The sequence below is a fragment of the Labrus bergylta genome, chromosome 8 (assembly GCF_963930695.1).
Source record: "Labrus bergylta chromosome 8, fLabBer1.1, whole genome shotgun sequence".
Lineage (NCBI taxonomy): Eukaryota > Metazoa > Chordata > Actinopteri > Labriformes > Labridae > Labrus > Labrus bergylta.
Genome location: NC_089202.1, coordinates 30351187 through 30366057, shown reverse-complemented (window position 1 = coordinate 30366057; position 14871 = coordinate 30351187). Strand labels below are relative to the sequence as shown.

Here is a 14871-nt window from a genome sequence, read left to right as displayed (position 1 = left end):
GACGGCTGTCTTCTGTTGTTTTTATTCTTCTTTTCTGGGTCTTCAAATCGAGAAAACGAGAGATGAGATGAGATTCAACTTTATTGTCATTACACATATACAAGTATAGAGTAACGAAATGAGGTTTGGCATCTCACCAGAAGTGCAATAAGCAGAAAGTGCAAGAATCTGTGCTATGTACAGTAATTACAAAATTTACAGTTTAGTATGTAGACTAAAAAAAAAAAGTGAATTATTGGGTGTATATGGCTGGATTAATGGGATGCTATGAATATAAATAAATGCTATAGATATAAGTACCGGTATATTCTTCAGATTATAATATACATATTAAGGTGCAGTGAGCGTGCTATACTAGTTTACAGATAATATAAAGAATATGGACATATTTTACAGGTCGATAACTTCTGCTCTCAAGGATAAATGCAGTTTTACTCATAACTTATATTATCTACGAATAAAACTGACTGACCAATCATTTGAACGTTTCTTCAGATGTTATCCTTTATTAATCCAGCGAGGGGAAATTGAATTTTACACTGATGTTGAACATGACAGGAAGTGAACTGGCTGCTCTCCAGCTACCAGACCAGTTTCCAGACTTCGTCCGCACCAGGGCTTGAACTGCTGACCAACCCAAGTCTCTTCAGAATAATGGCAGTGTCCCCAAACAGCAGTTTGTTTTGGTTTAATGCTGGTGCTCAAGGGCGACATCTACTGGATCATAAAGCTGCACATTCTTCCTTTAAATGTCTGAAAAAAAGTAACAGTGGTGCCTTCAAGTGCTGTTTATTCAATTTTAAATAAAGTGAAAAATGTAGGGAAGTGAAATATTTCCCTCTCATGTGGCACAATTGTATGACGGAGTTTAAGGACCGCATAACAGGACAATATTTAGAGAATAAAGGTATAATATTAAGAAAATTAAATTCACAAGATCAAAGATGTAACTTTATGTAGGCCTAGAAATTGTGACGTTTTATCTTATAAATTACTTTATTTTCATAATAGACATTATTTTACAACACAGCTTTTATTTATATTTTATTTGTAATCTTTAAAACTATTTGTCTGTTTGCTTTATTATTTGTTTGCCTCCCTATTGTCTGAAAACAATATTTTATATTGTTAATATTATTAATATTTAAAACATTTAAACACCTTAATTTGGCCCAAATTCACCGTCGTGTAGAGACCAGTATAAAGTTTCAGTGAAGTATAAGGCAAGGCAAGTTTATTTATGTCGCACATTTTAACAACAAGGTAATTCAAAGTGCTTCACACAAGACATCAAAAGCATCATGACAGAGGAAAGAAAAGAAACATTAAAATAGAACATAATTTTTTTTTTTTTAAATCACTGGAATCATTAAATCTGAACATATGTTCAAATAAAAATAATTCAAATGAAATTAATTGAAATAAATACAATTAAAGTATAAAAAGAGTTAAAAGTTACAGTGCAGAGTTAACATTTAAAATCTTATTAAAATTGTTTAATGAAAGGCAGCTTTGAACAGGTGAGTCTTCAACCTTGATTTTAAAGAGCTGAGAGTTTCAGCAGACCTGCAGTTTTCTGGGAGTTTGTTCCAGATATAAAGAGCATAGAAACTGAACGCTGCTTCTCCGTGTTTGGTTCTGACTCTGGGGACAGAGAGCAGACCTGTCCCAGACGACCTGAGCGGTCTGGATGGTTCGTAATTAATCAGGAGGTCACTAATGTATTTTGGCCATAAACCTTTAAGCGCTTTATAAACCAGCAACAGGGTTTTAAAGTCTATTCTCTGACAGACTGGGAGCCACTGTAAAGACCTCAGAACTGGACTGATGTGATCCATTTTCTTGGTTTTGGTGAGGACTCTAGCAGCAGCGTTCTGGATCAGCTGCAGTTGTCTGACTGATTTTTTTAGGCAGACCTGTAAAGACACTGTTGCAGTAATCAAGACGACTGAAGATAAAAGCATGGAGTTTTCCAGGTCCTGCTGGGACATAAGTCCTCTAATTCTTGATATGTTCTTCAGGTGATAGTAGGCTGACTTTGTAATTGTCTTAATGTGGCTTTTAAAATTGAGGTCTGAGTCCATCACTACGCCCAGATTTCTTGCCTGGTCTGTGGTTTTAAATCTTACTGACTGAAGCTGATTGCTGACTCTTAGTCGCTCCTCCTTTGCTCCAAAAACAACAACCTCAGTTTTGTCTTTGTTTAGCTGGAGAACATTTTTGCACATCCACTCATTGATTTGCTCTATGCATTTACCCAGTGCTTTTATGGGACCATGGTTGCCTGGCGACATTGTTATATATATTTGTGAGTTGTCTGTGTAGTTATGATAACTTACTTTATTGTTTTTTTATAATCTGAGCTAGTGGGAGCATGTAGAGGTTAAACAGAAGAGGCCCCAGGATGGAACCTTGGGGAACTCCACAAGTAATTTTTGTTTGCTCAGATTTGAAGTTACCTATAGACACGAAGAAGTCCCTGTCCTTTAAGTAGGATTCAAACCAGTTTAGTACTGTGCCTGAAACTCCCACCAAGTTTTCCAGTTGGTCGAGTAATATATTGTGGTCAACTGTGTCGAACGCAGAACTGAGATCAAGTAAAACTAAGACTGAGGTTCTGCCACTGTCTGTGTTTAAACGGATGTCATTAAACTCTTTAACCAGAGCTGTCTCAGTGCTGTGATTTTGTCTAAAACCTGACTGGAAGACATCGAAACTGTCGCTCAATGTCAAGAAGTTATTTAACTGTTGAAAAACAGCTTTTTATATATATATATATATATATATATATATATATATATATATATATATATATATATTATATTTCGGTATAAAGACTCCAGTAAAGTATATTAACGGGACACTTACGTTGACCAGTATTTAAATTTACGAGGCACACTTTAAGGCATCGTTGTATTTCCTTCCGCTGCCACAAGATGGCACTGCTGCACGTTGACGTCGTTGTTGGAGGAGAGTCAGTTCACAGTCAGTCCAGGAGGGGGCGAAATTGAGCCAATCGACTGTTAAACCAACTGCCAATTAACACCGAAGAAGAAGAAAATATCCGCTGGTCCGTTGGCGGGAAACAAACATTAGATTTATTTCATGTTTTGATATTTATCAGCTAGGCTAACAGCTAGGCTAACAGCTAGGCTAACAGCTAGGTTAACAGCTAGGCTAACAGCTAAGCTAACAGCTAGGTAACAGCTAGGTTAACAGCTAGGTTAACAGCTAGGCTAACAGCTAGGCTAACAGCTAGGTTAACAGCTAAGCTAACAGCTAGGCTAACAGCTAGGCTAACAGCTAGGCTAACAGCTATGATTGGAGTCTGGATCGTTTGTGTTTCCGTTTGGGGCCAAAATGAAGTACAAACACCTTTTCAAGGTCAGAATCTCATCATGTTTGATTAAATAGCTTTTCATAAACACATCTTACTAACTTCATGCTAAGTACATCTACTGAAGAATAAATGTAAGGTATTTTAACGGGTACTTTTAATTTGTATTAATATACATTTTATGAAACTGCTAGGGATGTAACGATACCACGCAAAACAATTATAAATCAATTTGACGCTGAAATTTAGCAATTTCAATCAATTTGACAATAATATACATTTTGCAATCACAGACTGTAAATATGAATGTTTGAAGCCTGAGTCCCCCGTCTGTTCCTGCAGGGGGCGCTGGAGTCCCATCGATGGCGTCACCCGTCTGTTCCTGCAGGGGGCGCTGGAGTCCCATCGATGGCGGTCTCCATGCTGGAAATGCTGTCTCAGTCTAACTTTCAGTCACCCTAACGACAGGCTGAGAGCTGGAGCTGAGGCGGGTTAGCGGACACTCAAAGATCTCCAGTTTTTGCACTTCCACATCTGCTTCAATTTTCAACAGCGGAGGTTGCAGCTGGGGAACCAATAAATCCTGACCACAGGACCTAAGAGATCTGTTGGGAGTGTAAGGCTGTAGAAGTTCTGTGAAGCAATCCAGTATTAATCAGTCTAACGATAGAAATCAATGTCTGGTTTGGTCAGAAAGACTTCCTGTTCCTGTTCAGTTTCAGGAGGCGATTATATCTGAAATAACTTCTATTTGCTATAAATGAAAAATGGTTTACTTCTTCTCTGGCGTCAGTACTGAGCGCTGCCCTATTGTTCAAACACTGTGAGCGACAGGTAATCAACGCGACCGTTAGTCACCTGAAAATTGAGGATAATAACCGTAATCAGGTGATGATGATCGGGGCCAAACACCGAGCGCAGGCTTAGATTATCATGACAATCATTTAGGTCTTTATCAGTTTTAACAAGTTTGTACTAAATTGCCTTTACATCACTGCTGGTCATTTCTAAACTCATTTATACTCCTGAGAGGTCTGATGTCTTTGCACCTGAGTAGGTTTTCTTTTGGATTTATTTTTGGACTTTTTATGCCTTCATAAGAGGAACAGGGACAGTGGAAGTGGAAGTTTATCTGGAACAAAACAGAGTCTTACCTTCCATCATAACCAGCTAATATTAATTAAAGACTCAGCTCCTGTGTTGTCAATAAACATGATTTTGTTTGTATGCGGGAGCTTTAAATCTCACAAAGTGCAGCCTGACTCAGAAATAAAAAATGAGCTCTGATGGATCCTCGCACAGCGTGAACATCGAGGGTTTATTTCTATCAGGAGTGAAGTCAAACTGAACGCCTCTCATCCGTCTACAGACTGCTGGGATCTTTTTTTTTAAACAGAGTCAAGTGAAATGTTTCTGTAATGAATTTAATTAGAGCTAAAATAAAACCTGTCAGTCACTCGCTGCCTCCTCAGTGAGCCGCCTGCTGAGCGTAGACGTCACCTCTCTCTCTCTCTCTGCTGTGTTTTTAAAGAGTCTGCAGGATCATTGTGAGATTATTCAGTTTTAACGTCTCTGCAGTCATTAAGGCCGTGAGAGAGTTCAGACTCACAGCGCGCCGCTCTGTCGCTCAATTTAAAAACCTCGCTACAGAATGAAGCAGCATGGAGGGTTCTTTCTTTTCAAAATTTATTAATATATGGAGTTAGTTAAAGATTTTGTTTTATTTATTTATTTGTTTGTTTATTTAACATGCAGTGTTTCCCCTACCATTATATTAGTGGGGCGGCCATGCACAAGTTCCAGATGCAATGCTCTTAGTGTTTATAACAAAATGCTAATTTGCAACACCTGTCCCCTTGTACCCTGAAAGTGTTACCACAGGCGCAAGAAACAAGTGACAAAACAACCTTACATTAAATCTCAGGGCGTTTTCACATTAGGCACGTTTCCCCGCTGGCCTGTGGTCACACTGCTCCAGGACTAACCGGGCCTGAGCACGGTTACCTCTTGTACATAACTTCCTAATACAACACATGCTGTGTGTTGTAGCCAATTTGATGTGTGTTGTTATGTGAATGTTGTTTTCTGCTGCTACGTCACCTGCACACCTGGGCATAGTAGGTATTTAGCGCAGCCACAGGTAAGGAGAAAGGGGAGACACAGGTAACCATGAGTGTGTGTGAAGATCTTGTCTGGATCCTGTTGCGTTTAGTGTTTGTTTTTGTTTACGAGTTCGTTTTGTCTAATGCAGTATACACTCGTCTTTTTGTTGGTGCTTTTTAAGATTGAGAAATAAAAGACTTCAAACGTAATCAACGGCGGACTTTCCTTTTTTACACACCATGAGTTGGAAATGACTTCGGATTCCCTCCAGTGGCACTTGTTGTTGTTAGATTGCCACTACACTGCGGATAAATGACTTTTTCTTTTTGTTTAAAGAGGAGAGGTCATATAGTGACGCCTGAAACAGAAGTTTAGTTTCTTGAGCTCCACACTGATCCCGTGACTGAAAGCTCTAAATAAAAAATGTTGCATTATTGGTGGAGAGTTTATAGTTTGAAGCATAATGGTATTTTTTTTTTTAAACAAACCAGAAGACGACACAGACAGTGAACTCCTAAAAGATGAAAACCCCAGAATCTCTTTGCATTTTAACACTGAAGAGTGAAGTGGAGGGTTTGTCTGTGTGTTTTTAACAGCACTGAGGGATTACAGGATATTTACTCAGCTCTGAGTGAGGACTAAAACGGAGGAGTTCAGTCCCAGGCTGCAGTTTATTATTTAGAGATTGTGGTTATGGAGGAGAGAGTCTAATGATACGCTCAAGTGGCACGCGCGAGAGAGAGGAGGCAGCAAAGTGTGAAATTAACTTCTGCCTTTTTCCCATTTCTTAGATTTTTCGGCTGTTCGCTTTTTCTGTCCTGCAGGAAGGAGCACAGCGAAGAAAGTTGATTTATTTAAAGTAGATCTCTTAAACTCACTCTCACCATTAATGATGTCGGTCTGGGACGCCTGTTGAGTAATGTTTTGTGATGTGACGCTCAAAGACCTCCTCATGTATCTGATCATCAGCGTCCGTCAGTTAAATCCCTCATTTTCAGCCTCTGCCTGAAACGCTTAACGTCAGCTACTGTCTCTTTAAGGCCCCACCTCCCCACATGCCCACTCTCTTCTGATTGGCCAGCTGTTTGCAGTTGTAGGGACGTTTGAGTGAGCTTCATGGTGGGCGTGTCCTACAACTTTGCTCTCATACTTCGGGTTCTGGCCAAGTCTCGCCAAGTTCTCGTAACGTCTCATTCAGAGCAGCAGGAAACCACGTCCGGGAATTACACCAACAACTGAGTAACGTGTTTAAAAAAACTGTGAAAAAAAAGGTTTAGTACGGACATCTTAACATTAAATGTCTGTATTTAAAGATGGATCAGCAGAATAGATCTCCTTTAATCTTTGTGTTTTTTCACTTTTTATTGATTTGTCTTTTAATACACTTTGAAACAGAACATCAGCTGCTGGCTGCCGATTGGTCGACCCAGTCCCACACGTGCACGGAGCCGTCTGAGGCGGCAGACAGCAGCGTCCTCGGCAGCTCAGGATGCCAGACGTGGTGGGTGACGAGGACGGGGACGCCGTCTTCAGGCGGAGATGAAACCGTGTGACCGCGATGCACGAACAGCGGCCGAGCTTCCTGCAGCTCCGACCTCCAGAGCGAGGTGTCGAAGATCTGAACGACTCCGCTGAAACCTGCAGGAGGGAGGTGACAAAGGATTCTGTCAACGCTTCATCTTGGAAGGTGTTTCTTATTGAATAATTCAAGTTAATTAACTGTTAGTGTTAATAAAAGCTTCATTAACTTGTTCAATGTAGGTTTTGATTAAAGAGGGCGTAAGAATGTGAATAAAAGCTGTGATTCTCTTGTAATTGTTGTTAAAAGCTTAAAAAACAAACCCTTAAAGGTCCAATCAGTGAGATGTGTAGAGAGTGAGATGATAAAGGTATCTTACTCTCTGATCATTAAGGAAACATGCTATGTTGAAGTGCTGGCTTCTCTGACAACAATGCAGCAGCCAGTATGTCCTCCTTCTAACTTTACATTCTGCTCCTGAATGCTCTGGATTTGTTTGGACCAGAGAAGGTAGGCGCTTTTAAGACACGCCCCTCGGTTTGTCAGATATGAGAGCAGTTATCAGGTCAAACCAACAAGAGAAGTGGTTCAGATAGAAGTGATTGTACCCGACCTAAAAAGCCTCTGCATGTTTCTAATAAGCTCCACGAGCAGAAACGTGCTCAAACTAGGATCAATATTGGAGATGCTTTTGAAAAATGGAGAGAGGTTAGAACACAGAAAGGTTTACAGACCCATGCAGAGCTGGATAAACACTGAAGCTTCAGAGTCCACCACATGGTGACCTGAGTGAGCATCCACTCTAGAGAGGAGGGGGGAGAGACAGCTCTCTATGATGTTTAGAATTTGGACTGCAGTACACATTTTAAACACTAGGGGGCAGAGTTACGTATCTCTGCTTTAAGTTAAATGAACGTTTGTTTTAAGATCTTTACGTCCTTTACTACAAAAAGATATCGGGGTCACATGACAGAATAAAATCCCAGCAGAGATTCTGAAGTGGGAATATTTTCTGGCTTACTGTGAGTCTGTGAACTAACCTGACACTGCGACACAGTCGTCCAGCGTCGGAGCCCATGACACCGTGACATCACCCAGGTCGCAACGACGTGATTGGACCTCCAGCTGAGCCTGACTCACCGCTCCACCCAGCTTCCTCAGATCTGACATCACAGCCCGACCAGACGAGGAGAGTCTGACGAGCCTGCAGGTGGACAGACCCTCTGAGGCGTCCGTCCACCAGAGGGCCGATGACGCTGAGGACGCCGGCGGAGGTGAAAGCTGAGGAGCGTCGGGCGTCCGAGTGTCAGCGACGTAAACGCTCCCGTTACAGCAGCCGGCGAGGAAGACGCTGTCACTCACAAACTGTAAAGACGTCAGAGGATCCGCTGAGTCGGCCTCTGTTGGGACAAAAACAAAAAACACGTCACCAAAATATAAATGATCCTTCTAGTACAGCGTCACTGGTTCATCAGAGTTTATGTGTGTGGTTATTTTAGGTTGCCATGGAAACACCGGACGTTACGTCATAGGTCGCTGCATAAGGAAAGCTGCTCCTGAAAGCTGCCGTTCTGTTGCTGTTTGTGCTGCTGTGATAAAAACATCATGTCAATTATACTCTGATACATTAGCTCATCATGGTCGGTTTCACCCGGTCGTCATGACTACGGTCAACTCAGAGTTCGTTTTCATCCGGGGCGGGGGGGGGGAGGGGTAGAGTAGCAGAGAGAATCACTCCCATGATTCCCCGACAGCCTCGACGTCATCTATTGTTGTTGTTTTGATTTAGAGCCCCCTGGTGGTGGATTTTACACACTGATCATTTTAATTGAAACAAATATTAAAGGAGAGGAGAGGAGAGCGCCGGAGGTCAGATCGTGACGCCTGAAGCGGGAGTTTAGTGTCAGGAGACTTCAGCTGATGTTACTGTCCGCAATTTGATTCAGCAAAGCAAGAGGGAACAGAGTGAAATATCAAAATGTCACTCAAGTCTAATCAGTTTTTTTTTCAAGCAGGTAGGTCAGTCGGACTGAAGGAGGTGGGTCAGGTCTTCAGCTGCAGCTCTCTCTCTGTGCTCAAGGATCTCAGGATTTACTATGAAAGCACTTATTATACGACTATTTTAACCTCAAAACAAATCCATTAACTTCCCCTCTGACAGAGTGGAATGGTTTTCCTCTGCCAGTCTCTGAATTCACAACATATCGTCTGACTATGTTCCACCTTCAGGCACAGGTGGCCATCTTTTTGGGTTTTCTGGTGCCGGCGGTGGGCGAGTGTGTTGAGACTAGTAACTCGCAAAGCGAGAAGGTTTGCATGCACTTATCTGATTAGAGCAGTGGTGTCCAAACTTTTTTTCTTGCTAGTTTACAAAAAAATGTGGAAAAAAGTAAAAGCTGTAGATTTAAAAAAAACAACAACATACATGTTACTGAACATTTTCTATTTTAGGAATATTGTTCAGCGCTTGTTAATAAAATCTTCTGATTCTTCATTTAAGTCACGGGCTGCAAAAAATCCTCTCAAGGGCCGCAAATGGCCCTCGGGCCGCACTTTGGACAGCCCTGGTTTAGAGAGATTTAGAGATGGCGGCTGATAGATCCAGATTCTCTCCTCTTTCAGTCAAAGCCCGCTGAGTCCACAGATTCTGTGTTTTTATGCCGAACAACTTCTACTGACAGTCAAACAGATCAGCCACCATCATAAAGAAGTGCATCATGTGTGTGTGTGTGTGTGTGTGTGTGTGTGTGTGTGTGTGTGTGTGTGTGTGTGTGTGTGTGTGTGTGTGTGTGTGTGGATCAGTGAGAGTGGCACATGAAAGAGGTCAGCGTTACCGAGCGTGTACAGAGTCCGTCCTGAGGTCAGCTCGCTCAGTCGGACGTCGCTGCTCCGAGCTCCGTGGAGAACTCGAGGCGGGGACGAGAGTCGAGCTGCGATCCTGCTGCCGCTCTCCGACGCGCTCCGACTCCCCTCGATACTTCCTGTTTTCCTGATCACGTCTGTGATTGGACGATAACAAAAAGCAAGTGACCAATCACTTTAAGAGAAAAAATCTGATTCCAATGAACATTTTAGAAATCACTTAAAAAAACAGATTAGAATAAAAACAGAGAAGCAACAAGTGAGAAAATAAAACTGACTTAAAGTAGCTTCAGTGCGTTAATGATAGACTTCCTTTTTTAAACAGCCGGCCAATCACAGAGCTTAAAATGAACACTTCTAATAAACACCATTTATATCCAGTAAGTTTTCATGGTTTCAGACTCGAGCTGCTCAGTCAGTCTAAATTCAAAACACAGAGAGCTGTCTCCCTCTTCTATTCAATCTATTTATGTCCCTTCATATCGTTATCACACATCGTGTATACGTGTCACATCGTGCAGGTCTACTTCACACTGATGTTAAAGCTGATGAAACGTACCGCTGTCGTCTCCTCCGAGGTCCCACAGCTGCAGGTCTGAGCTCCGCCCGTCGTTGGTGACAACACACCTGACAAACACAACCACAGAACAGAAAACATGAAGCGTGATTAACATCCTTCTTCCTGCTCATGAGGGGGAATCAGCTGTGAACACATTTAGATCCTCCACCCTCACAAACTAAATGTAGTAAAACCACAAAACAAGGACTCAACTGTGGAAAAATCACAAAACATTTCAGCTTTCTACAATCAAATTAAAAAAAACACAAAAGCAGCAACATTTCACATCGGAGGAAGTAGAATCAAGATCATCATTTTTCACCTTTTGTTCAGAAATGTGTCTGATTAACCTCGAGTGCTTAAACTCCAGTTGCCTGACAAATTCCAGACTCGGTCCGCACCGGGACTTAGACCGGTGACCCTCCGGTTCCCAACCCAAGTCCCTACAGACTGAGCTTCTGCTCATGTTAGAGTTTTTTTTTTAAAGCTTTTGAACTTTTTGATTCCATCGATCATTCAAATAAAAGAGATTGTATCGATGTATTTCTGTAATGTGTGTTACTGTGAGATTTTAGTTTTTCTACCTACATGACATCCTACAAAAGAGAAATCCTTCCTGCATATTATCCCCCCCCCCCCCATCCCATTAGAGCAGGTAGAGAAACAGAGCGAGTTTGTTCCACATGAATGTTGAGAAAACTCACCTCGTTCCTGGGACGTGTTTGAGGCAGTGAACAGGACCGTCTGTGAAACCGCCGTGAGCGACTTTAAAATCCCGTTCTGCACAGAGGCCCTGAACACAACACGCAGCAGAAGCTTATAGTGACATTTGGGGAGGGGGGAGGGGGGTGGGGGGCATTTAGCGGGAGGTGAGTCATCATGTTTGGACGCCTTACCTTATTTTCATCAGCAAACAGTTTCAGAGGTAAACGCAGCTCCAGGATCTCGTTGTGAGACGGAGCGTATCCGACGACGCACACAGCTGTGAAAACACAAACAAACAAACAAACAAACAAACAAACAAACGTTAAGAAGGGAAAACAAAGATATTCAATGTTCACTCTGTGTCTGAACGCAGCGCTGTGGAAACATCTCCTCCTGCGATATCAAAAACAACCATTGTATATGTTCAGTAGCCTACGTATTCGCTGTTATTCCTCTGACTCCACCCTCTTACCTCCATCCCTAAAGTTAGGAACAACCCGGAGGCCCCAACATATCCCAAGGGGTCAGCATGTCTGTGACGTAAATGGGGTTAGGACCCAGACAAGATTCTAAAGTGATCAGTCACATCTTCAACTCTAAAACAGACGGGGAGCCAGTGAAGTGATGGGATCTGTTACAGTCTGTGGTTCAAACCAGTAAGAGGCCGAGCTGTCAGCTGAGTAAGTCCTGATGTGTGGTGATAATAAAGACTATAATGTGTCCAGATGTTGCTTATAACGTTAGATTTACTCACTTTTCCCCGACGTCCACTCGATGACCTGTGTGGGATGTTCCAGCTGATACACATGCAGGTCTTTGTACCTGAACGAAGCAGACCTGAGTTACTGACCTGAACACATCAACAGGTGTGTGTCTGCAAAATCCTCAAGTCCAGGACCAGGATCACAGACGCGTGAATTCACAGAACATGATGTTATAAGAGCTGTAGACTGAGCAGGCAGACTGTCATGTGTTGTTGAACTTCAGGAACACAGTGTGAGAAACAGTTTAAGACACCTGAAAGCAGCCACAGGTGTTCAGATTGAAATGTTGCTGTGATATACATTTTACAGTTTCACTATTATAATCACATCCAGACATCCCCCTTATGAGTCTACACACATGTGGAAGTATTGAAGGTTGACTTTGATCTTCAAACTTGTAGGATCTTTTTGTTTTACCACCAGACTCCATTCATAAAATGCTCATATTTGACATTTCCTAGCTCGAGCATGAGCACAAAAACGTTAACTACACATTGTGACTTCATTTTTTGAATCATTTGAAACTACTTTTCAATTCGGCATGAGATTAACCCACTTAGTGTAAGTTTCTGAAACATAATTTACACTCTTCTGGGCTGGTGTTGACTTGTGGAAAAGCAGGATTTAGCTCTGAAAGTTGTCCTTTTAGGGGAAACTGAAACAGCCAAGTGTTTAAAGTGACAGCCGATTTGAAAAACAGCTCAATTTAATAAAGGAAATGTCTTTTAAAGTTACATAAATATAATCTACACCTGCAGGAAAAGCAGGGGAGATGAAAGTGAGGGGTTTTAAAGCGGGGTTCGCTTCAGCAGGGTCGCCTAGCAACGTAAATAAACGGATAACCCTTCAGTCTATAAAACATAAAGCGTAAATTCCTCACGTTTTCAGAGACTCGATGAACCAGTCATCTAAAACATCCTCAAACTGTGATTCTTCCATCTTCCTCTCACGTTACGGAGACTTGTGTTGATGTTTCACTTCCTGTAGTTCTCATTCTTGAGTTTCCCGCGGGTTTCTTAAAGTGAAGGATAAAGTTAAAGCGCCCCCTGCTGGACAGATCAGCCTACTGCTTTCTACTCGGATTTTCTTTCCCACTGAGGGACAAAAAATGTGTAAGTATAAATAAATAAATAAATTCATGAATAAATAAAAAAATGTATCAATAAATGTATTCATTTTTCATTCATATTCATACTCATAATTTAATTTAATTTATTTTAATTTAATTTAATATTCATTTATTTATTTATACTTGTCATTTTTTGTCCCTCATAGTAGGAAACGCATACATTATTATTATTATTAATAATAATAATAATAATAATAATAATAATAATAATAATAATACTTCCCCTTTAGCCTACTACCAAATGTGTTGATATATTTATAAATACACTTTTCATTTATTGTTTCCTCTGCAGGCTGATCAGATCTATTTGAAAGAGAGGACAGTGGATAGAGTCTGAAGAAGGAAAGGAGCCACAGGCGGATTTGAGCCCTGACGCTCTCTCTCCAAACATTTCCCCTTTCCCTTCAGCTGTCCTATCTAATAAAGGCAAAAAGGCCACACACAAGAAACATCACAAAAACCCAACAACATCTGCTGAGACCACGAGGACCAATGACCTGTCCTCAAAAACAGCAAGAAATGTAATCAGGAAAAGTTTCTCTGAGGATGAATCCTGAAGAAAAATGTCCATCTCTTTGTCCTCCTTGAATGAGAATTTATCCTGAAGGCGATTTAGTTCAAATTTGTTACTTCTGTTCCAGCAGGTGGAATAAAAAAAAACATGAAAATCTAAATGAGGTTTTGCATTACCCACAGTGCACTCACTCACACCTCGCTGTCACTCATCAGAGACTGAAATATTCACCCTGCTGTCGCTCCTCGTGGCTCTGTCTGTGTTTGCAGAGTTCCTCTCACTAAGCTGTGACTCTCCATCAGTGAGCTGCTAGAAGCCGCATCGAGATCACAGCAGACTATCTTCACTGCAAACACAGTTACTGAGAAACAACAACAACAGGACAGGAAACTGCAAATCACAACATTCAAACAACTTTCTTCTGACTTGAGCAGCAGGATGAACCAAGAATACAGATCGTTCCTGAGAAAACGAAACATCTGTAATACTTTCTGAGGTACAATCTGACAGGCGAACATGACAATAAGGTGAGAAATAATGTCGACTTTAACTTGTACTATTGGGTTTTATTAACTGTGCACTGACAGGTTGAGACACGGAATCAGTATCTAATTAAGACGAACAATAAAACAAGCTTACAGTTCATTTATATTCTGCTAAATCCTCTTCTCCATGTTCCTCTAACACAAACATGCGTCTCTAGTCTGTCTACAAACCCCCCAATGATGAGAAAAGTCCATCCTCTCCGTCTTCTGCCTGCTCCACTTTTCAGAAAATGTGTGCTCAAACAGGCCGTTTGGAGATTTCCCCTTCATGACATCACAAAGGGCAGTAGCCCCTCCCCCAGGTGGGTGACACTCCCACAGCTAGGTGTTTGTTCTGCCCTCTGAGTCTGCCTTCTCACCGTAAACAATAGGACAACAATAGGAGCGAGAAAGCACCGAGTACACCCAAGCCCTTCCAGAGAGGGGGCGTGGTCAGACATCGCTCATTTACATATTTAAAGGTACAGACACAGAAACAGCCTGTTCTGAGCAGGGCTGAAATAGAGGGGTTTATAGACATGATCAAATACAGGATCAGAGTGGATTTAGAACAAGAAACTTCACACACATGTTTTGAGGAGCTCTGAGACTTATTTACACTGAAGAAGAGGAGGAGGATGATATGTGACCTTTAACAGATATTTATAAGGAAATACCCATCGAGTGTTACTTTAAAGTCAATCATTCAATACTATGATTATTCCTCGATGAGTTTAACAGATTTTGTCCCATTGCACCTACAAGTTGTGCTAAAAAGAACAAAGAATAAAACAATGACTGCTGCTGTTTAGAGTAAAGTCTGAGTGCAAAAAGCAAAGTGTAAAAAATGGGACA

General features: G+C 41.4%; 1 protein-coding gene across 1 annotated transcript; it reads right to left on the bottom strand.

Annotated features, from left to right (window-relative positions):
• Positions 1-6771: 6771 nt before the first annotated feature.
• On the bottom strand, positions 6772-14769 carry wdr73 (WD repeat domain 73). The gene is made up of 9 exons (XM_020654611.3): positions 13724-14769; positions 12730-12864; positions 11840-11907; positions 11277-11362; positions 11085-11173; positions 10381-10448; positions 9794-9958; positions 8000-8359; positions 6772-7078 (listed from the first exon to the last, which is right to left on the bottom strand). Exons 2-9 carry the CDS (start codon positions 12786-12788, stop codon positions 6840-6842), a joined length of 1134 nt encoding a protein of 377 aa, XP_020510267.2. The 5' UTR covers positions 12789-12864; positions 13724-14769; the 3' UTR covers positions 6772-6839.
• Positions 14770-14871: the final 102 nt, after the last annotated feature.